Source organism: Bombus impatiens, unplaced genomic scaffold, assembly GCF_000188095.3.
Source record: "Bombus impatiens unplaced genomic scaffold, BIMP_2.2 scf_0332, whole genome shotgun sequence".
Lineage (NCBI taxonomy): Eukaryota > Metazoa > Arthropoda > Insecta > Hymenoptera > Apidae > Bombus > Bombus impatiens.
Genome location: NT_176751.1, coordinates 184,209 through 208,251, shown reverse-complemented (window position 1 = coordinate 208,251; position 24,043 = coordinate 184,209). Strand labels below are relative to the sequence as shown.

The 24,043-nt window shown below is 31.5% G+C and overlaps 4 protein-coding genes across 8 annotated transcripts; 2 read left to right on the top strand and 2 right to left on the bottom strand.

Annotated features, from left to right (window-relative positions):
• The first annotated feature begins 231 nt into the window (after positions 1–231).
• On the top strand, positions 232–17,352 carry LOC100746698 (titin homolog). 2 transcript variants are annotated; one of them, XM_012385622.3, is made up of 17 exons: positions 232–966; positions 1,058–1,337; positions 2,114–2,298; positions 2,428–2,624; positions 2,705–9,528; positions 9,612–9,826; positions 9,895–10,198; positions 10,273–10,451; positions 10,535–10,724; positions 10,790–11,022; positions 11,099–11,498; positions 11,589–11,697; positions 11,811–12,156; positions 12,240–12,284; positions 12,363–12,479; positions 12,538–12,640; positions 12,722–17,352. In XM_012385622.3, exons 2-17 carry the CDS (start codon positions 1,193–1,195, stop codon positions 14,791–14,793), a joined length of 11,664 nt encoding a protein of 3,887 aa, XP_012241045.1. In that variant the 5' UTR covers positions 232–966; positions 1,058–1,192; the 3' UTR covers positions 14,794–17,352. The 2 variants fall into 2 exon arrangements, with proteins under 2 accessions (XP_012241045.1, XP_024223420.1); XM_024367652.2 differs by having other exon boundaries at positions 232–1,337.
• Positions 17,353–18,033: 681 nt separating this feature from the next.
• LOC100746819 (SAP domain-containing ribonucleoprotein) lies at positions 18,034–20,224 on the bottom strand. Of its 3 annotated transcripts, XM_024367654.2 has the most exons (9): positions 19,916–20,224; positions 19,714–19,830; positions 19,518–19,614; positions 19,167–19,263; positions 19,021–19,082; positions 18,716–18,949; positions 18,508–18,636; positions 18,361–18,432; positions 18,034–18,266 (listed from the first exon to the last, which is right to left on the bottom strand). In XM_024367654.2, the coding sequence occupies exons 3-9, from the start codon at positions 19,566–19,568 to the stop codon at positions 18,165–18,167; spliced, it is 747 nt and encodes a 248-aa protein (XP_024223422.1). In that variant the 5' UTR covers positions 19,569–19,614; positions 19,714–19,830; positions 19,916–20,224; the 3' UTR covers positions 18,034–18,164. The 3 variants fall into 3 exon arrangements, with proteins under 3 accessions (XP_024223422.1, XP_012241046.1, XP_003489541.1); XM_012385623.3 differs by lacking the exons at positions 19,714–19,830; positions 19,916–20,224 and having other exon boundaries at positions 19,170–19,263; positions 19,518–19,713; XM_003489493.4 differs by lacking the exons at positions 19,714–19,830; positions 19,916–20,224 and having other exon boundaries at positions 19,518–19,707.
• Positions 20,225–20,534: 310 nt separating this feature from the next.
• LOC100746932 (ubiquitin-fold modifier-conjugating enzyme 1) lies at positions 20,535–21,668 on the top strand. Of its 2 annotated transcripts, none has more exons than XM_003489494.3 (4): positions 20,535–20,822; positions 20,980–21,111; positions 21,202–21,369; positions 21,454–21,668. In XM_003489494.3, exons 1-4 carry the CDS (start codon positions 20,700–20,702, stop codon positions 21,541–21,543), a joined length of 513 nt encoding a protein of 170 aa, XP_003489542.1. In that variant the 5' UTR covers positions 20,535–20,699; the 3' UTR covers positions 21,544–21,668. The 2 variants fall into 2 exon arrangements, with proteins under 2 accessions (XP_003489542.1, XP_024223417.1); XM_024367649.2 differs by having other exon boundaries at positions 21,437–21,538.
• Positions 21,642–23,095, bottom strand: LOC100746498 (arginine-hydroxylase NDUFAF5, mitochondrial). The gene is made up of 3 exons (XM_024367648.2): positions 22,317–23,095; positions 22,070–22,254; positions 21,642–21,994 (listed from the first exon to the last, which is right to left on the bottom strand). The coding sequence occupies exons 1-3, from the start codon at positions 22,889–22,891 to the stop codon at positions 21,708–21,710; spliced, it is 1,047 nt and encodes a 348-aa protein (XP_024223416.1). The 5' UTR covers positions 22,892–23,095; the 3' UTR covers positions 21,642–21,707.
• Between the last annotated feature and the right edge of the window lie 948 nt (positions 23,096–24,043).

Below are 24,043 nucleotides of genomic sequence, written 5' to 3'. Positions count from 1 at the left end.
AATAGATAAAAAACAAAAATTCCATTTCCTTTGGCTAGCCCTAATTAATCGAATCGTTACTCCCGCTGTTCGAAATTATACGAAACTACGCAGAACTACGTCATTGAGCGACAGCGTCGGTCGGGGAAACCTTGAAATGTGCGTTTGACGTTCTACCGTAAACTTTTCGCGCTCTTTCAATATAATCGAATTTCAATGGTACCACCGAACAAATGGACTGTATAAATAGACAACTTATGCTTATTGGAACGGTAATCCGATACTAGACGACACGACAAGCAAATCTAATGGAGATAGAATATAAAAAAGTTTAGTTAAAGGATATAATTCCGTAGAGATGGCTTAAAGCTTGGCAGGTACTCGAGTACCGCGCCATACGCAGGTTGAGAACCCTCCAAATGTTTCGTAGCCCGGACCTGAAGGCGATGTCCAGTGCGCCGTGGTGCAAGGAAGGGGGCTGTTTTCATTGTCATTGTGGTGGTTATTATTTCTGCGCTGCTAATATACCCTGTGATTCGACAGTAACAAGTCTCGCTGATAGAACAGCGAGGTACGAATAACGTTCGTCCAGGAAAGGCGATACCCCCACGATTACGTGCATCGTTATTATTGCGCCCGAAGGTGCGCGCGCGCGCGCGCGCGTGCACACATTACACATCTTGTATATACTCGGGAGACGCAACGATCTTCTTACTTGTATGTATGAGTGTGTTTGTGGTAAGCATCGTGATATGTGGAAAAGTGTAAAGTGAACGAAGAAGAGAAGGCGCGTGAGAAAGTATTCGTTTTCTTGAATGTCTAAACGATACGAAAATAGAGTGGGAGTTTAAGACAACAATACAAGTACGTGCGCGTGTGTTTTTTCTCGCTTCTGTCCTTTATCGTTTTCATTTGTCTCTGTTGGACGCGCGTGTTCGTTTGTGGTTTTGATGCGGGTGTGAGTAGAGCAGGTAGAGAACAATCAAGGTAACGAAAGCAACGAAGCGGGAAGCGGTGTTCGAACGTTCTAAAACATTGATTTTCTGTCGTTTTTCTTTTTTTTTAACTACGTTAACAGGTTTTTTTCATAAACGTGCTGTGAAACAGCAGTGACGATCGAAAGTAATTTGACGAAAATGCGATACGAGTTGTTAGGTCGCCTAGCGTAGTATATCGCCTAGCGGCGACGGGCCCAGAGAGAAGCGGCGGAAAAATGGCGTCCGATAACGAAGCCTCTTGCGCGAGTGACCCAAATTTCGCGGTGATTTGTTCGTTTCTCGAGTGCTTCGGCAAGTCCTGTGGTATCGTTTATCCTGATATTGCGCGCCTTCAAGAGATGCTTGAAAACACACAGGAGGGTGAGTAACACCTGCATGCATACGTGTATGTGCAGAAAAGAGAGAGAGAATGATTGACCCGCCCCCGCGGGGCCAAAAGTCTCGCGTGTGCTATTAGTTATCTTTCGCGATTTCGCGTTTTCTTCTCAAATTTTATGCTATTCCGTATTTTTTTATAATTCTAATATTACTTTCAAATAATTATTTTATACTGAACAACCACGAGCATTAAATTTATAGTTGTTTTCATCCCCTTTTTTTCATCGGAATTCTACACATCATTCTTAAAGATCTTTGTCTTCCTATTTGTTTACTTTGTGTAGCAACAGTTAACAATAAGAGAATTTACTAATTAATTAGTAATATGCGATTGATAATTATTTACATCAAATTCATCATTTCATTTAAATAATGCTATTATTGACAGTTTAGTTCAATTTACTATCTACTGTTGTTATTTTCTCATGTGCTGCCACCTCCCTTGTTGTCAACCTCAGTTACACGTGATTACGAGTTATGAATCGTGTGTCAAATTAATGATTTAAAAATACACATTTTAATGACTCTAATACTATATAACAAAAATGATTTATGAATTACTGTTAGCCTCTTATTGGCTATGCATTTGTAAATAAAAATTTTAGGTTACTACATACAATTTTGTAATTTTATAATAATATATCTCTAATGAAAATATTTCAAAGATATTTCTTAATTTTGTTTGTGCTAAAATATAAATATTTAATACTTTTTATACATGTTTTTATTTCTATTTACAATCAATTGTTTTTTTTTAGTACCACAACAGTTGATAGATCTTCACATCAAATTATTACGAAAAACACGTAAAACAGTATCACCAGAAAAATGGGAACGTGCACTGGTTAAATTCTGTCATACATATTCTAATCAAGATGGATGGGAACTTGAACGTTTTGGTTACAAAAAAGCCCGTATTGCTGTTAAACTACGACTACTTAAAGTATAAATATAATTATTCTATTATATATTGTAAAATGTTAGATAAAGAATGCTTATGTTCATGTTTCCAATGTTATATTTATATGATCATATATGCCAATTTTTTTTACATAAGTTTTTTTCATTGCAGGTTCTTTTAGAAACACAGTTTGACCTAAATCAAAAGTTTAAAAATGAAGTAAATAAATTAGCAGCTAAGGAATTACGGGTAGAACCTTTAGGAAGAGATAAATCTGGTTTAGCTTATTGGTGTCAACTTGATGAAGAGTGCAATATAAGGGTTTATAAAGAAGATATAGATGAAGAAAATTGGGAACTTGTAGCTAAGTATGTGTGCAATATAAATGTGAATTTCTTTTTATTTACATTTTAAATTCTTATTTTAAAATCTTTAAATATATTGTTAGGGATCGAGAAGGAGTAGTTAATCTTATAAATACCTTATCAAATGGAGAAATTGGAGCTATTCCAATTAATGAAGATAGTAATAGTTTAGAAATTTCTGAGAAACCTATTATTGATACGGGACAAATAACTACATCACCAAGTTTGGAGGATGAAGTTGTACAGGAAAATGGCATTCACATGGAAGGATCTGATGAAAAAGAATTAGATAAGAGTGGAGGTGAAGATTTTGAGGATGAAAGAGAACAAGATGACATTAATGAGGCTGGTAATGCTGAGGAAGATGTGGATGGTGAAGATGAATTGACAAATGATGAAAGTTCTAAACAAAATACAGAGGAAGATGATTCTCAGCAGACAATACAAAATGAAATGGTAGAATCAAATCCTGTTGAAACACCCCCTTTATTATCATCATGTCCCCTTAAAATTTTAAATGCTAAGGTTGATACATTATCAGAAAAAGAAACAGTTTCATCACAAGAGAAAGAATTAAGCACTATTCAGAAAACGATGGTTACTACTATTGTATCTAATGATACTAAACCTGTAGAAACATACAAATCTGAAGAGCATACAATAGTGAGTAATTCAAAAATTGATTCTGAAGAATCAGTGCCTCTTAAATCAATTGAAACACCTGTTATTACATCTCCTCTTAAGTTAGTAAATGTTTCTGAAATGAAACAATTACATGAAGAAAAAGTAATTACTGGAATAACACATACATTGAATATAACAAAGAAATATGAAGATTCAGCAGATCAAGTTATGAAATCACTAGACAAGTTATCTAATAAAAATAGTTTTCTTTTTACTTCTACTGACATGCCAACAACTCATAATAAATTGTCTGTGAAGCCAATAGATCAACTGGCTGCGAACCTTGTGAGGATGCAATCTGAAAAACTTGAAAAGCCAAGTGGAGCAAAATCATTAGAGAAAATTGCTGAAAACCTAGCGCGATCGGGAAGTATTGTGGGAAATATAATAAATGGAGATGATGATAGAATACCACAAGATTTTTGTGCAAGAAAGATAGATAAAGTGAATTCGCTTAGAGAACATAGAGGTATGGATTTATCGACATCACCAAGAGGATGGGAGAACACAAATGAGCAAAACAGGCCGATGGATTTCTCTGGAATCGATTTATCTAGTCGAAAATTTAACAAAACTATCGATTTACCTTCTGCCGGATATAGGGCGCAAGATTTTCAACATAGAGAAATGGACCTCAGTACGAAGAAGATAAACAAACCGGAAGTTACAAATTTACCGTATGATGCTCGGGCTGTGATGATGCGTAATCATAGCATGGTAGCAGATTTAAGTAAACGACAAATGTCATTTCCTGGTTACGATATGCCTCCTGCTTCATATCATAATGCTTCGAGAATATCTAATAAAGAAGATCACAGATTACCAAATTATACCATACTTCCAGATCCGAGTAAAATTACGGCTCTAAGAATGAATCCAACACCGATAAAACGTCCATTAGAAGGAGATGATATGCAACAAGATATATTAAAGAGAATAAGAGCAGATGTAATACCAATTAGAAGTTCCATGGATAAGAGATCAATAATGAGTAGTAATTGGAGAGATGAAGTTGGTGAAACCATTGAGGAACCAATGATAATGATTCAAGGTGAAGGATCTGGTAGTGATTGTGATGCAGTTAATCCTGCTCTTGGAGAAGCTGTAGAAGAGCCCATAATTTTTTTTTATGGAGAAGGATCTGGTGAAGAGTGTCAGACAGGTAATCCTGGTGAGGATACATCAACTGACAATAAAGAAAGCAACGAATCAAAAAATGAAGCTGATTCTGCTACTTCTTCTCTATTGCCGAGTAAAAATTTAGGCGAAGATAGCCTTATACATGAAGTGTCTACTGGATCTCTAATAACAAGTAAAAATACCATAAAATTAAACAGAAATTATCCGCAATCAAGTATTAATGTAAGAAGTAATCGGCAAACTGTAGGCTCAACACAAGAAAAGTCCAAGTTCAAACCATCATTGGGCATTCAAATAATACCAAAAAATTCTAACAGTTCTGTAAAAAGGATATCGAGATGGGACGTTGGAAAACCAGAAGAAAAACCAGAATGTGACAGTAGTATCATATCAAATGAAGAAGACATATCACAGAAAAGAAATGAAATTGAATGTGAAAATTCCTCTAATAAAAATCAAAATGTTAAGATGGATGGAAATTCTGTAAGTAATGAAAATTCAACTTCACAAAAAAGAAATGTAGAAGCCGAAAATTCACAGGACACAGAAGGAAATTCCTTGAGGCAAAAACTAAGTCCTGTTTCTCAAGATTCCATGCAGTGTGATTCGTCTATTTCCTTATGTCAAGCAGATACGTCAGAAACGCTTGAATTTTATCCAGAAATTACACCCACAACTCAGTCAATAAGTAATAAAGATGCTGCTGAGAATGTTTGTGATTCCGACAGTATAACTTCACACGAGACAAATACTGCAGAAAAAGTAGATAATGAATGCAAACCAGCAGCTGCATCACCACCAAGATTTTTTTTTGGTCCTAATTGTATTTCATACACTTCCAGAGCAGAAGTATTTGAGTCATCATCTGATCATACAGTTTCAACAACTATAGAATCTAAATCTGATACATTGCAATATGAATGTGTTTCTTCTTCCAAACCAGCGGAAGATATTACTTCTTATACGTCAGACGATTTTGGCGTAACTCAAATGAATAATAACTCATTAAAAATAAATTCGTATGCACCTACAAGTAATAGTCCACTTCATGAAGATGATAATAAGAATAAAATAGAAAAGGTTGGAGAATCAACTAATATATGGGAAGAAACAGTTCCTTTGAAATATTCTATAGATGGAGGACGTTGTGCAATGCAGAAGACAGAAATAGATTTGTCTAGTTCTGAATCAAAAGAAGAAAATTTTAAATCTATTGTACAGGATTCTATTACTAGTAGTGAAAATACAAAAAACGAGTATACAAAATCTGAAGAAACAGAAATATCAGGCATAATTTCACAACCTCACAGTACGAATGATACAAATATGCAAGATGCAAATATAAAGCTTGAGAATTCAATTGTAACACCATCTACAGTACAGCTCGACTCAAATATTGAATCTATGCAACCTGAGATATCAACAGCAGAAAGTAATACATTAGAAGAACAAGTAAGAAGTCAGAATAAAATATCAGATTTACAAAATGACACTGATGAAACTGTAAAAACTCCAATTCTTTGTTCTAAAGATGAAGCTGATTGCAAATCATCTGATATATCAACACTTAAAAAAAGCGAGTTAGAAACAGATACAACATCTGTTAATAATTCATGTTCATCTTTTGCTCAAAATTCAGAATTAGGTTGTACAAGTAAGGAAGAATTTTCCACTTATCAAGAAGTAGATAGTTTAGCAGAAAAAGAAATGGAACATGTATCTGAGAAAGAATTTGACTTATCTGTTGAAAGTTCTAAACAAAATGACAAAAATGATAATATTCCAGAATTTCATAATCAAGAAAAGCAATTAATAAACCCTGATAATGAGAACATGAAAATTTTGACTGATTCTGATGTACATTTGGCACATAATTGCATTAAAAATAGTAAAAAAATAGAAATTTCAGAACAAAATGAAATTTCAGTTAATTCTTTTATCAAAAATTCTGTGCCTGATGTTAATACTAAATTAGATTTAACAGACAATTTTACTGTTACTAGTTCGGAATTAATTGAACAATGTAAAGATTCACTAGTTCCTACAATAAGTAGCTCAGATGGTAATTGCACTCACAAGACTTCGATTCACGAAAGCGCTAAAGTGCATTCAGATTCTGAGAAATTTTCCTTTAAAGATGAATGTTCTATTTACAATGTATTAGCAGAGACAGTACCTGACACAAATAATTTTAAACCATCTAAATCTGATGCAATTGAAGCTGAAGGTGAAATGATTGTATCTAATATAATTGACATTGAAACATTAGAAAACCGAAGTTCCTGTGTTGATCAAGATTCAAATAAAGATATGTCTATTGATGATAAATTGTCAAAGTCTGATAATGAACCTTTTAAACTAAATGAAGAAAAAGAATGTTTTGATGACAACTTATCATATGGAGATACACGTAGTATTTCGTTGGAATTATGTTCATCTTCTGATGAAACAAATAAATTTGGTACTGTTGTTGAAAGGAAAAAAACAGAGGACGTCAATGATGTAGACATTCAGCAAAAATCTGATACCATGATAGAGCCTATAATTTCAGAAGATAAAAAGATGATTGAACAGGATGAAAAAATTAATATAAATCAATGTGATTATATTATAAAACATATTGAAGACAGTAATGTAAAAAATGAAGAGTTAAATTCTACAAATAATACTGTAGAAAATGCTCAGCAAGAATATATTATTGAAAAATCAAAGGCAGAGGAACCAAAATTGAATCAAATAGACATAAATCCTGTGAATTTGCAAGAACCAGACAAAATAAAACAGCCTTTAGTCGCAAATTATGAGAGCAGTGACTCCAATGATGACAGTAATGATGCTTTTGAGAGCCCTCAAAGAGAAACAATTGAAAATAAAAATAACTTGTTTACAGATTTAGAAGAAGAAACAATGATTAGTAATGAACAAAAAATAAAACAAACAATTCAAAAATTAATTACAAAGGATGAAGAATTGTCTGAAGAATTACAGAATGCAGTTACTAATAAAAAAGGAAGAGAATTAGTGTCAGAAAATAGTTTTAAGAAAATGGAAAACGAAGAAGCTGAATATAAAGAAGTGAAGATAACTAACAATGAAATAATTGAAGAAGAATATAACTGTATTGTTAGTCAATTTCATTTAAATGAAAAATTAATTATAAATGAGAAAAAAGATATTAACATTTCAGAAAGTAATAGTGCAGAAGTAATAAAAGAGGAGGTTTCATCAATCGTTTCTGAAACTGAGCCAGTGAATAAAGAAAATATAAATTCAGCATTAACTAAAACAAACAATGTAATAGGCGAAATAAGTGAAAATGATGGTTTAGTTCAAGTTTCAGACAAAATCACGAATACGATTTCTGAAGGAAGAAATGATTCTGAAACAATAAATTCTATAAACATAATTAAAACCCAAAAACAAACAAATGAAGACATTGAATTTAATGATGTTGAAAAAGAAATATCATGCGAGGGCTTGAAAGAGCAATGTGTAAAACCTATGGAAGAAAAATTAATAACGAGTTTTGATAATGATATCAAATTTATCAAAAATAAAGAAGTTGAACATGTTACAGAAGAATTTTCAATCATAGAATCATATAATAAATTGACAGAATTTTCAGGATTTAGTAATAAAGACAATAAATTTGCTGCACATTTACATGATGAAGGAGATTTCAATAAAGATATGTCTGAAAATGATATAACCATACATTCTGTACAAAATATTTTACCACTTGATAAATTTGACAATACATCCTCAGGTATAGATAAATCAGAAATATATGAAAATAATATTTCAACTATACCGGAAGATTTCAAATCTACAGATAACTTACAATTTGTAAATTTTATATCTGAAAAATCAGAGAATTTGAGTGCTACAGATAACCATGAGAAGCATAGCGAATCATTTCATGTTATAAATAAAAGTACAGAATCCCTTCTTGAAAATACTGTCTCTAGTTTAAATGATAAATCAGCAGTATTTAATATCCAAGAAACTACATCAGAATCAGCGACGGTCATAAACGATGCTAAGAAGGCAACTAGTAAGAGATTGAGCGATGTTTCTAATATTCAAGATGTTCCTCCATTAAAATCTAAATCTCCATATATAGAATCCAGTGAACAAATATTAGAAGACTTAACAAATTCTAAAGTACAATTGGGTCAAAATTTGGATAATTTTAAACAAGTAGAAATTGATGAAAATAAAATAAGTGGGGAAGTAGTATCTAATAGTACCACGAAACATTTAGCAAAACATGAATACAGCACAATATCTAATACAGCGGACATCGTGTTGAACAAAGTTGTGCAGGAACATAACGACGAAAATGACGAGAAAAAAGGGAGCTCAGAAATTCAAAGTATCGAAGTGAAAACAGTCTCTGTATCATCTGACGATTCAATGGAAGTAGACAATGAAAATTTATTCAGTACAGTTCCCGAGGAAATGGATCCTTTAGCATGTACTGACGATGATACATTTAAAAAATTAGACGATAACGAACAGAGTGATATCTCTGCTCCAAAAATAGGCTTACGGGTTAAACCCGTATCTGAACTCGTTTATGATGGATGGAAACTGGATTCCACTGAATTACCGAGAGTATCCCGTAAGCGACGTAATAGTTCCCATGAATCAAATTCTGAAGATATAATTGCAAAACAAAATGATGAAGAAATAATAGGAGGTAAAAGAATAAAATTACGTGCGGAACGAATACCTGATAAGCAATTACGAAAGTCTGTGGAGGAAAATCGCGTTGTAACAATAAGTTCAGAAGACGAGGTTGTAAAATGTAGCCCTGAAAAGTCAGAAGATCAAGAAGTTAAGGATGTTAGCGATGACCAAAGTACTACTCATTCGGTTGCAATTGGAAGGAAAACAAGAGGACGTCCTAGAGGAAGACGAAGGCGTTATAGAGGAAGTGGACGTTCAGCTCGACCAAAACATTCTGAATTTCAGAGTATTCAAACTTCTGAGGTATCATCTGAGATCCACCTTGATGAAACACCAAGCAATAATGATTCTTTAAATATGACACCAATTTCACAGAAAAAACGAAAGAAAAGTAAGTTTTTATTTCTCCTTTCATATGTTTATATATTTCGCAGATAACATACAATTTACTATCTAGAAAAATATTGTTCATAGGAAAAATGGTGTTGGGCCTAGAGGTAGGTAGAGATATTGTTCCTGAAACACAAACAGGATTAACTCAAGATGAAACACCTGTAAGGCAATCTAGAAGAATAGCACAATTAAAAATTAAAGAAGAAGCAGATAGACGAAGGATTGAGGAAGAGACTTCAAATGAAAGAAAAGACAAAAAAGATTCAGTAGAAAGAAAGAAGCGGAAGAAACCAAAGGTATATTTTTTTATTTTGCTCAATTGTACAGTTGATATTAACATATCATATAATTATCGTAATTTTAGCCTGAAAGCGAAGAGGAAATCGCAATAAAAGAAGTAGAGAAAGAAAAGAAATCTAAAAAGAAACGTAGAAAAAGGAAAAAGAAGAAAATGTCTGCTAAATTTAATGAAGCAAATCCATGGCAGAGTTCTTCAGGTTCTAGTAGTGATGATGAAAATGAGAATGATGAAGAAGAGGATGAAGAAGAAGAAATAGAAAGTGAAGGATCTCTGCTTTTTAAAAGCGATCATGAGTTTTCGCCTGAAAGTGATCTTGAAAAAGATCAAGAATCAGAGCCATTAAGAAGAGCAAGGACTGCGCAAAAAGGTATTACATGATTATTTACAAACTTAAAAAAACACTAAATTGTACTCCAATATATCAACATTGTTTAATTATAGCTCAAAGTGATGTTGAAGAAGCAGATGATGAGTATGCTTGCCAAAAATGTGGTAAGGCAGATCATCCAGAATGGATACTTTTATGCGATTCTTGTGATAAAGGATGGCACTGTTCTTGCTTGAGACCTGCTCTCATGTTAATACCAGAGGGTGATTGGTTCTGTCCTCCATGTCAGCACGTAAGCTTTTAATCTCAGCATACTTGTTGAATAAGCTATTTACTTAAAAAAAAATTGTGTCATAAATTAATACTTTATTTTAGAACTTGCTAGTAATTAAATTAAGAGAAAGCTTAAAAATGTACGATCAATTGACAAAAAGACATGAAAATGAAGTTTTAAGAAAGAAGAGACTAGCATTTGTTGGTATAAGTCTAGATAATGTTCTTCACAAAAATGAATCACAACGTCATCAGAAAGGATCAAAAGCCTCTAGCCAAGAATCTGATAATGGTAATCTTTTGCCTTTTTACTATTCATTTTTGTTATCTTGAATTAATATCTTGTATCTTTTATAGAATCTTCATCAGCATCATCTTCGACAAGTACAGAAACATCTAGTAGTGAAGAAAGTGAACCTGTATATCAGTTACGTGAAAGACGATCCGCTAACAAATATAAATTTAATGACTATGATGCCATGATCAATGCTGCAATTCAAGACGAAGTAGAAGCAGTTCAGGGAGCTGGAAATCAAGGAAGAGGAAAAGACATTGCAACTATAGTGAATGCGGAAAAAGAAGAAGCGCAAGTAAAAAAAACTATTATTACATATTTTTACTTAATTTTATGTTATGTTAAATTTTTCAATAAAAATTTGCTTCTAGCTGCATTTTAAGAATGAAGTATTAAACATTGAAGAAGCTCCAGAAGGTAAAGATGACATTGACAAAAAATCAGAAAAAGAGAGCGATGAAGAATATAAGATGGAATGTGAGGATGGTATTGACGAGGAAGAAGAAGAACAAGACAAAGGGGCAGTAAAGAAATTCTTGTCGCGTAAGAAACATCGTAAGCTGAATAGTCTTGATATAAGCAGCGAAGATGATCCTGAAAGTGACGAAGATTTTAAAGGTACGAGTTCTGAAGAGGAAGAAGATTTTGATGACCATATAACATCTTCTGATGAAAGCACTTTTGCTGACGTAAAACGACGTAGTAGAAAAGGAGATTCGCGGTCCGTACGACGAAGCACTAGAGCTAGAACTACGCGTTACGAAGACTTTAGTAAGTATACGGAATCAATTCTTTGACTAGTATTAGAATGGATATTATTATATGAGGTAAGAAAAAATTGTAATAATAAACCTTTTATAGTAAATGACGACAGTGAAGAAAGCGATAGACCAAAAAGAAAAAAATCTCGGTCTACATGGGATTCAGATAACGAAGATAGCGATAATTCATGGCGACAGAGGAAAAAAAGGTAAAATACTTACTACTGTTCTATCCTATATTATTATTACTAAATAGTTAATTTATGATTACTTCATTCTTTGTTCAATTCTTAAATTGTTTTACTTTTAAATTTTCTTTTAGAAGTAGGAACGTATCGACATCTAGGTATAAAACATTGCCGAAGACGAAAAATAGAAAGAAAAAGAAGAGAAAACGTATAATCGAATCTGACAACCAAAGCGAAACGGAAGAGTCAAATGACGAATCAAAAATTGAAATGTCGTGTGAGATACAACCACAATTAGAAAACAACGAATCTATAATGTCTGATGTATTAGATGTCAAACTTGATAACTTAAATGAAAATAATGAAGACAAGCATATTAACCAGATAAAAGATATAAAACCACCAGAAATAAACTCGGAAATATCTGGTACACCTGCCACTCTACCACTCGAAGAAATAACGCAACAAAAAAAGAAGAAGGTAAGATTATAGATATAATCTGTTTGAAATAATTGTATTTCATCGTTTTTTTAATATACACGTTCTTCCTCGATTTATCACAGGATAATGTAATAAGAACAAAGAAGACGCCAACAATTCGGAGAAAAGTATGTTAAATTTATCTTATTCTACTTACTTTAATATATAATAACAAACTTTTAATTTAAACTTAATTATATTTTCAGATTATATACGGTGGTCTTCCGGATGAAAATAAACCAGAAGAAGAAGAAATATTAAGTAGGCGAACTCGCGGTAAAAAGATTAATTATCAAGAAGAAATTGCATCAGATAGCGAAGAGGTAATACATAATGTTATATAACATAGAAGTTTAGAAATAAAAGAATGTAATATTACAGGAGCTAAAAAAGGCATTAAGAAAAACGGGAGAAAGTGAAGATGAATTTGTTGTAAATGAGGGCGAAGATTTAAATGAAGATGCTGAGAAAGATTCAGATTCAGGTAAATTGAGAAAAAAGCATATTAATGTTAAGAATATAAACGTAGAAATATTATGAATTAACATATAATATCACCTTATAGGTGATATTTATAATCCAAAAAAAGATGGTCATAAATTTAAAACTAAATCGCCAAAAAATAGAAAACCTAGGAAAAGCAAGAGTCCCGGTGGTAAACGGAAAATGTTAAACGATGGAACACCAAAACAAAGAAAAAAGCCTGGTCCGAAACCTGGAAGTAAAAACAAGTCACGTAAACAAAACTTTTTGCTTAGTTCTGTTATCCAAAGAAGAGATGATCAAGATGGCGAGAAAGATATCATGGCGAATGTCATAGATAATCCTATGGGAGAGATAGATACGAAACTTGATGATAATCTTTCAGAGAATGTAGGTCTAACCAGTACGGCTATGTCGGTAGCAGGTTCTTTCACCGGAGATGTGCCAGAAGGTTCCTTAACGGGACTTGGAGCAGGTGAACTAGCTGACTTAGATGACGAACAATTAGAACAAATGATGATGGAGGATGAAGAATACGCCAGACGACAGTTAGAACTTGCAGCTATCGAAATAAAAAAGAAGAAGAAAGAAGAACGAGAAGCAAAAAAATTAGAAAAGGCGCGTTTAAAAGCATTAGAAATATTGGCAGCTGAGAGGCAACGAGACCCTAACGCGCCAGAGGGAACTGATGGAGATGTACCAAAGAAGAAAAAGAGAGGCCGTCGGAGTAAAGCCGAAATTCTTGCAGAACAAATGCGCAGAGATGGGGCTCCGAATTTAAACACCACTGTTTTATCTGCCAGCGTGCCACAAAACTTGGTAACTACCATACCATCTAATATCACTCCCAATATGTCAGCGATTATGACTCCTGATGCGGAAAGAACCGGCGAAGGACACATTCCTATGATGACGGGACCAGATGGACAACTTTTTAATCCCGATGGATCGCCTATGAAACCTAAAAGAAGGGGACGTGGTAAGGGTAAAAAGACTCTTGCCCTGGAAGCAGCTAGAGCTGCTGAAGCAGCGGCAAAAGCTGCTGCTGAGGCTGGTTTAATTGGAATGGGCACTGATTCTAATTCGGAGATGAAACCTGGTGAAATCCCGAATGTACTTCCTACACCAGGTAGTAGCACCTCTGGTTCCGCTCCGTCCACACCACCTGCTGGCGTTGTTACAACACAAGGACCACCTTCTTCGCAAACTCCGACTTCACAGTCTGTTTATCCGTCGTTACCACCTAATCAACAGTCTTCCGTTATCACCAGGATGCTTCAATCTCAACCTGTATCGAGTAGTCCACAATCGTTCTCCGCTGCAGCTGCAGCAATGGGACACAAATACTTCGGTGGACCAAACGCTGGAGGTCAAATAATGGGCGGACCTAGGACAGGCTACGAAATGCAACCACGTGGAAGAATACCTTCTCCGTATAGACAAGCGGGACAATCTTCTATACCACCTCATTTTGCTGCTGTAAGATCAGGAACTCCGCCAATGAGAATGAGGGTACCTGGTCCGCAAATATATCATACGCCGCATCATCCAATGGATCCTTCTCCATCAGGTGGTGGACCGATATCGATCAACAATCGAGATCGTAGTTCTCCACTTGGCCCTGGGCCTGCAATGATTCCACCAGCTGCTGGAAGTCCTCTAGCGAAAGGTGGTCCTACACCTCCTCCACCTCCTCCTTATGTCAGAGGGGCACCTCCCATGTCCAGGTTTGCAGATAATCCAATGGGTCCTAGACATCAAATGCCTCCTTTCACCAATGCATCACCGGTTAATCATAATATGCAACAACCATCACCGCCTCCTAATCGACCACCTGGTAATTTTTCACCGTATCATCCTCCCCCTCCTCCTAATTATCATTATGGTGCCTATCCACCACCACCGCCAATGTCCACAGCAGATGATGCAGCCGCATATCAAGGATCTCCGTATCCCGCGGATCACTTTTCATCTCCTGCGGATAATCAACCACCCATTCAAGCCCCGCCTCCCCCTCAGCCTCCACCACAACAGCAAGCGCATGCGAACGATGCTGGTACTGGAAACAAACAGTACGATGAAGAAGGTTCTGGAGAATTTGGCGGTTTAGTATCATACTTCAGTAGCCAGAGAGAAGATGATCTTGATTCGTAGCATGAGTGAGATCTTGGCCAACCCTAAAACTTTATATAGGGTGCATTAAACAATGGTGTTTTAACGGTCAGGTAAGATTGCAACTTTTGCTCGAGAGGGACAAGTACAAGAGAAACATAAAAAAAGCTAGCAAGATGTAATGTAATCGTAAATACAAAAAAAAAAGTAGATATACATTTATATCTACTTTATATATATTATACATATATGTGTTGGGGCATTGGAATGTTTGAAATAATGATGAAAGAAAGAGTATTTGCATAACATATGATGATGTACGTTCTAACATTATTTTATACACATATTGTACTGTTTTAAAACGTAAGGAAAAAGGCGTAGAATTAGAATTGTCTTCCTCTTTGACCTCTTAAGCAAACAGTTGTTCAAAACATTTATACTTTCGAAATAGAAAGAAAAAAGGAAAGCCACCAAAACCAAATCCGAGGTTGGCCAAGCGAGAATATGGAAAAAAATATTAATCACTAACAATGGAGCCTATTTCCTAAAAGTTGTAAGCTTTTTGTAATTAGTTCAAGTTTGATTAAATTTATATGAAGCAAACGAGACCAGTCGCTAGTAGCAACGGAAGTTGCGTGTTGCTAGAGAAAGGATTATACAAAGATCTGACCAGAATTTTAACTAAACATCCATTAGTATTTACACATGAAATTTGTGCACAGTTACTTCCGAATCCATTGTAGATGTGTAGATGTCCTCTCCCAGATAAACGTTTGCTGTTGAAAAAGTCGATCTTAGTAGCAATCAGGAGAAAAATTAACAAATTCGGACTATGCGCCGTTGTTACATGTATATATGTAAATACAATAAGTCCTTTAGATTATATTATATGTATTATATATACACAGTCACGCAGAATACTATAAAATGAATTAGTGCAAAGGGCACAAATGTAATATTTAAATTAAAACGAAAGGAACGGCATCCGATTATAATAAATTAACAAATGGTGTGAAGACTACTACTATAATTATTTATAAAGAAAAATTAAGAATTTATGATAGGTAGTATGTATATTGTATTTTACAAATTTTACTTGATAATTATAATAAAAGAATAAAACATTTGGATATAGTTATATTAGAGAACAGGAGGCTGCTAAGTCCAACTCTAAGAAAGTCAGAGAAAAGAAATTTAACGAAACTGACGTTAAGCGTGTGTAGATAATCGGGGAAATAACTTAACGGAAGAAATTTTTATTTTATTATGGAGTGCAATTAAAAGTACATATAAATACGTTTATATGTAGCTATATATGTGTGAATATGACTTTTTTTTTTAATACGTTCAACATTGTCGACAAAGACTAAAATGGTTTTCTTGTTTCTTATTTTTTCTACATCCGCTCTTTTTCCCGAAAATCTTTTTAAGACATATTTCAAGCTTTTTAAAAAAAAGAAAATATATATATATATACATAAATAAAAATATATATATACACACAATAATAATAACAACATGTAAAGAACTAATAAAAAAAAAAAAAAGGAATGTTTCATACTATTAGAAATCATTATGAACTAGACCCAAGTTCAAAGCTGTTCGTAGCTGCAGTGCAGCTTTGAGAAAACTACTCCTTGAATTCACTTCTTAGATAAATATTCGAAGAATATTGCTTTGATCAAGAAATGAATACAAACGAAATTAATTGGATTAAGTGATTCACTGAACAGATACGATTACGTGCAAAAAAAAGATAATAAAAATAATAATCAGGATATAAAATAATTTTTAACATTCATTTTTCATTTTACATATAACAGCCTCCTGCTCTTTGATCGATCCGCAAAGCTGATAGTGTCTTTGCGTCACAAAGAATCATCATGTATCTGTTTAGTTATCACAAGTACGTGCATACCTAATATAAATAGAAGTTATATAAATAAAAAAAGGAAATCATTATCTTAGGATTAGCTGCTTGGGATAGTTTCCTTTACTTCGTCGAACGTTTAACAACCGAATTTGAACGATTATATACACACATTACAACACGCCGTATATTGTAATAGAGAGTGTACTACCGATAATTTTATGATTTTTACATCTATACGATATATTTCAGTTGTATATTGTTTAATGTACAATCTACTGTCTTCTTTAAATATAACATGTGTCTTCGGACCATTCGTTCTTAGGGTGCGCTTCAAGGAAAATGCGAATATGTAATGTAAGTTCTTTCACAAATGCTCGAATGGTTATTGATACCATATAAAGCATTCATTGTATTGTAAAGTATTATTGGAGATTTAATTTTTCATAATACAATGATCATGCGAATTTATATTAAAGAAAAAGAAAAAAGTTTGAAACTTTTCAATATGTCCGAAGATTTGTTTTTTATCCTTTAAACAAAAAATTGAAACACAGGGAAAGTGAAATGAATTTTTTTAAAAGATATGTATATATATATTCATGTACATTTGTATTGCTTTTATGCATGGCATGTCCGCATTTAGAAAAAATCGTATAGCTCGTACAACATATATTTATGATAACACAATGATTCGATCTCAAAACTGGATAAACGTATTAAACGTGGTTCTTATAACTTATAAAGAGGTACTTCATTTTCATACATGTACCAAACTTTTTCGCATTTATAAATGTTTCCTTGAAACGTAAACGAACGAAGTGTCTTAGCAAGATAACAGTAAATGTGGTGCAGTTTAGCTTTTCTTTTTCGTAAGGGTCTAGACCAAACGCAATTATTATATTACATGTTGTAGCCTAAATACATTTTGTAATAAAATTCAATATATTGAATATCAGAAAATGTTTTTATTTTTTTTCCGTGCGCTAAATTTTAATGTATTTTATAGAAAAACAATTTATTTACTTGTTTCTAATCATATTGTTCTATAATAATACAAAATTTTAATATTATAAATATACACATATTACAAGTTAATTATTTATTCTAATACAAAAACCAAGATGTGTATTATATGCTAATTTAATATGTCAATAATTCCTTCATTTAAAATGGAAACAATAATATTACAACATTGCATATAATCTCTATTTCATACAATACCCTGAAATATATATATATATATATATATATATATATATATATACACACACACAATTTATGTATATGATATATATACATATATTTTATTCTTTTTATAATTATTTTAATTGAATAGAAATATAAGTGTAAAGTGCATGTGTGTAATTTTCGTACAGTTCTTAAAAAAAAATAAAAGATTACTCGAAAAAAATCTTTTTGTCATGCATTTTATAACAAATACAATGAGTTTTTATTTTGTATACAATAGTCTTATTAGAAGTAAGAAAACTTAATGTAAAATTTGCAATCTAAATTGCTATTTGGTATATAACACTGAATATCATTTAACAATTTTAACTTTATTATAAAATACTTTCTTATTTGTAGGTTTCACTTCGCCAAATCTGACTTTTCTTTTCTCTATTCTGGCTTCTAATTCAGCCTGAAATATGCAAATATAAAAGAATTATAAAATATGTAATAGAATTAGTATTTACATTTAATATAGTAAACTTTTTATTAACATAATTAATTACCTTTTCCATTAAACTAGAAACAGACGTACCAAACCTTTCTGCTCGCTTCTTTAGAACTTCGTAAGTTGTATGCTGCAAATGCACACAATAGATAATATTAGAAAACAAACAAAGATATTACACTTGTAGTTGCGTAAATATATATACCACAGGTGTTTTTACAGATGCAGCTGACTTATTATTCTGATTATTAATACTGAATCTTGCAGATCTAGCTTCTTTCTTAGCAGCTTCTGATAATGGTAATCCAAATTTCTTAGCTCTCATTTCTAATCTCTATTAATACGATAAATTTATTAGCATTTTATATTTGATCTCTATAATTCTGCAAGATATAGTAAAAAGAAAATATTACCTCTTTGATACCAAGCTCTGATAATTTAATTATCTTTTTTTCTGGTGGTGCAGTCTCAATAGTTTTTGTATCAATTTCAATCTTTTCTGTTTGTTCATTCTTAATTTCTTCAATTACTGGTTTTCGATTTAGAACTATCTTTTTAGCACTTACATTACTTTCAGTAGACAATTTTCTTTTTTCATTACCTTCTTGTGAGTCAGGTTTATTTGATAGCTCTTCTATTTCTTCATCCTATTTAAACAGGTATATTGTCAATGTCATATTAAAATCAAATAATATACAAAACATATTTTTTTAATTACGCCAAGAACTGCATCTTCATCTAAAATTTCCTCTGTAGTCTCATCTAAAGATAGTGCAGAATCTAGACATTCAATGAAAACATTATTTTATCAATAGGTAGCTCTCACAAAACAAAACAGTTTAAAAGTCATTCGAAAGCATATACCACCATGAATTGCTAATTGAAGTCTTTCAACCAATTCATTTTTATTGCCAGTAGTAGGTAGTCCTCTTTGTTTTAACTCAATTTTCAGATCTGCAACCTGTTCAATAATATTTATCTATAATTATATATAATTCCCTTTAATAATCTTAAGATGTATATAAATTTTTTATATTCAACAAATATAATTTTTAAATATTAATAAAGCGAAATTGTATCTGTCTAAAACAATTATACAAGCTAAACAGAAATTAATGTAAAAAAGATTGTTTTACATTACATAAAAAATTTCTCCTAATTTTAAGGTTAGCTTCCCGGGTGTAGACACATATCAGCAAGACACATTTGCATTACCTTCATTTTTGAAAGTTCTGTAAGTCCTTTCTCATAAGATGAATCAGCCATGGTGCATCAGTATTATTTTCTTTCAATTGATATCCCTTTTCGAATCCTGATTAACATGACACAATTTATCACACAATACTTTCAACAGCCCAGGGAGCAAATCAAATTGAAATGCATGCAACACGAAAAATTTTAATGTCACTACCTTTGCGAATATGGATAGTATGTTCTGAACTGGTGTAGCTCCGTGGCCCCCTCTAGTGTGAATATCTTATATGATAAAAGGGTAACTTCTAGCGCTGCGAATTTAACTGTACAGCAGCTTAGCCAAGCAAACAAGTTTATTAATTAAATGTCAAAATTATTTATTAGTAACAACTGCAATCACTCTCAAATTTTGTATTTACTTTTATTGTCATAAGAAGATATTGCCAAGACATAAATTGCTCGTTTTCTAATACTGTAAACTCCAATCAAATTAATGTTTATTAGCATTAATTAATAAAAATTTGTCTTACTAGATAACAAATAAATCGTAGATTGCTACGTAAATCTGAGCAGATACACCACTCTGCGATCTAAAAGAAAGGGAATCGTTAAAATCGTTGCACCTTTAGAGTTGTCACACAGCTCAGAGTCTAAATAAATTTCAGTAAAGCGCAAATCTTTGTTAAAGTAGCCAATCTATTATAAATATTTCGTTTTAAATAGAAATTATTGTTCAAGTTAATCTTTCTCGCTGTATATTTCTTCATTTAAATGTCGAGTTAGTTTTCTGAATTGTTTGAAATTGTAACGCGAGTAGAGTACTTCAGCACGTCACGGGCTGCAACCGCGTGATTAGCGTTTACTGATCACTAATAGATATTATCTCTCAACTTATCGAGTTTACTTTCTAATGAATAAAAATGAATGTAATATGTAATGAAATTAAAATATTTACATTGAAAAAGATGTAACTTTTTAAACTTCCTCTAACCTATGTGTTTATTTATAACTAAATTTTTCAAATATCCCTATCTGTCTTTCTATATATGAATTTTTTCGATATATCGATTGCTCTTAATCGCACTGTCGCACTTTCTACGCGATGTAAAAAAGATGCAATACTTGAATTGTAACACATTTGTCATTTCTATATCTACATAGAAGTCATAGCCATAGACCTGTGTTGTTGTAATAATAATTAAGATGGTAGATGAGTCTACAAAGAAGACATTAAGTAATATTCCATTATTACAAACAAAAGCTGGACCTAGGGATAAAGAGTTATGGGTGCAGAGATTGAAAGAAGAATACCAAGCTTTAATTAAAGTATGTTCTATATTTAATATTTAGTTTACCATATGGTTATTTAAAATCCCAAAAAGAAGAACTTAGAATTGTTTTTGTTATACTAATTGTACTTAAAGTATAATACATTTCCAATGTACTTAGTATTGATTTCAAGAAATTCTTATTTGTTTTTCAGTATGTGAGAAATAATAAAGAATCTGACAATGATTGGTTTCGTCTGGAATCAAATAAAGAGGGTACAAAATGGTTTGGTAAATGTTGGTATATACATAACTTTTCAAAATATGAATTTGAAATTGAGTTTGATGTAAGTAATTTTTCTTTTTTGTATATTTATTAAATGTATAGACTCCACTAAGCTTTTTCATTTTCTGATAAAATATAATTTTTTATTCAGATACCTGTTACATATCCTATAACAGCACCTGAAATTGCTTTACCAGAATTAGATGGTAAAACAGCAAAAATGTACAGAGGTGGAAAGATTTGTCTTACAGATCATTTTAAACCGTTATGGGCACGTAATGTACCAAAATTTGGAATTGCACATGCCATGGCACTAGGAGTAAGTTTGTTCTATTTATAAATAAGTCTTTACAAATCATCAATTTTGTTATTAGATATATTTAAAGATTTCTTATATTTTTAGCTTGGACCTTGGTTAGCAGTTGAAATTCCTGATCTTATAGAAAAAGGTGCTATAGCTCATAAAGATAAAATTGATGAACATAAATCGTAACTTTAAAAGAAAATATTGTATAATATAAATGAAAATATGTTAATTATGAGATGAATTACTGATTAACCTATTTTAATAAGTTATAAAAAGATTTCTATAATAAATACATTGAATTTTGTATTTAATACAAATATTTACAGTTCTTCATATACTATGTACAACGATTATTTATCTTCGTCCATTTTAATATCTTTTATTTCTTTTACAATTTCGTCTAATTTATATAAATTTTTAAGTGATACTTTCCCACTACCTCTTTCTAAGGGTTTTGGTTGTGATGGATCTGGCTTCCAACCTAATAGATAAATTACTTGAAATGTTGCAGGTATATATGGAGTACCATCTTCTTTAATTTTTCCATATAGTTCTTTATATATTGATGCAGCAGCAAGAACAGTATCTTTATTTAAACGTAATTTTCGGTTCTTTATTGCATTATTCTCTGCCATTCCTGCAAAATTATGTAAACAATTAAACAAACTTCAAGTAAGATACAAATAAGAATTATAAAGATTTTAAATATCACCTTTTAAATCCCACATTAATTCAAACATGCTTGGATATCCAATAACAATTTCATCCACATCAATGGTTAACATAGTAAAATTAGCTCTTGTCAATAAACCTCCAATATCTCTAATATTTGCAAATGGTGAAATATGTGCTGAAATTCCACCATCTCTTTCTAATTCTGCCAATTGTAAGGAACTCCTGTAAAAACAAAAACCTAAACTTGTAGATTTAACATATACTTAATTTATCCTTAAAATTACCTTAATTCAAACAATGTTTCTCCTCCAAACAAAGCTCCTATAAAGACTCCATCATTTTTTAAACTTTTATTAATATTCCTAAAGCATCCTGGTAAATCATTTATCCAGTGCAGACTTAATGAACTTATTACTAAATCTAAACTATTTGGTTCAACTGAAAAATTTTCTTCATCCATAGTTATCCGTGATACTTTAACTTTTTCAGTGATTTCTGCTTGATGTACAAAGCTAGTTGACATGTCAACTAAGATTAATTCTTCCACACATTCTGCCAAAATGTGTTTTGATACATAACCACGACCACATCCTAAATCAAGTGCTTTTTTGAAATTTCTTTTTATGTCAAATATTCTATCTGCAAGTCTGTAGCCTACTTCATCTTTGATGTAATCATACAGTTTTACATCAACAGATTGTGCAGCACGTTCCCTCTGTAGCAGTTTTGTATTTCTATCAAAAATATACATTACATTATCTGTCGGTAACGCATATTTTATTGCACTATAACTTATGTTACGAATACATCGAATATTAGATGTAAATGGGGCCAAAAACCGCTTAAGCAAAACATGCATTTTTCACCATTGAAAATTCTCGTATGAATTTTATCTGAATTATTTATTACTGAAATTATATTATTGAAATATTATTATCAGTAATAATACGTATATCATATATGTTTTCACAATATTTTATAAGCTTACTTTTTTGCTTTCGATGATTTTAATATGTGTTGTACAAGCTTGTACAATATAACCTATTCTATGTAGTTCTAATTTTATTAAGTCTACTCTTAGTAAAATTTTTACTACATAATTTTAACTTATAAGTTTTATAAGATGTAAACAGATTGAAAATATTCTACATTTCTTTCCTGTATTAGATTATGTATTATATTAATAATGAAATAAAAAAAAAATTGTATTTAATTACAATTACCATTTTATTCCAATGTATATGAACATTAAAAAAGCTATAAAGATAATTCGTAATATTTTTTGGAATTAATTAAAATCTATTTTTTTTGGCAACATTTTATTCTTACATTACATTCTTATTATGAAAAAGCCTTTAAACTGCAATGAAACATGTTTCACAAAGAACAATTTTTTAAATGTAGTAGTTTCTTGTTTCTTCTTTTCTCACATTTAAGCATCATTTTATATACTTAATAGTAAGTTTATTATACGTTTATTTAACACTATACAATGTACATTTGTCTGTTATTATTCATAAGAACCCAAATTATTTACATTTAAACATAACTCTGATATTTATTGCATTGCAATTTAAACTATGCATAATTATTAGAATCTTTTTAATTCAATATTAATATAATATTTATATGATGCCCTACATACAGAATTTTATAACATAAATTCTTTAATGCCATAGTTAGTATCACATACAGTATGTCTTTGATAGCAATAAGATACAATAATATTTAGAAGTATAATATATAACATTTCTCCAAAACCAAGGTACATTAAATAAGATAAAAATTAATAAAAAATACAACTGTTTCCTTTTTGAAAACATACATACCAAAAAATTATAGAATTATTGTTATTTAAATAAATATAAAAATAATTATATTTTATTGTTATATAAATATAAACAAATATAATACTTGCATTATGGCATACTAGATAAATAAAACTTTATTGTAAATAAACAAATCAATATTTAAATCTTGAAATTTTATAAAATATGTAAAAAGAATTTAG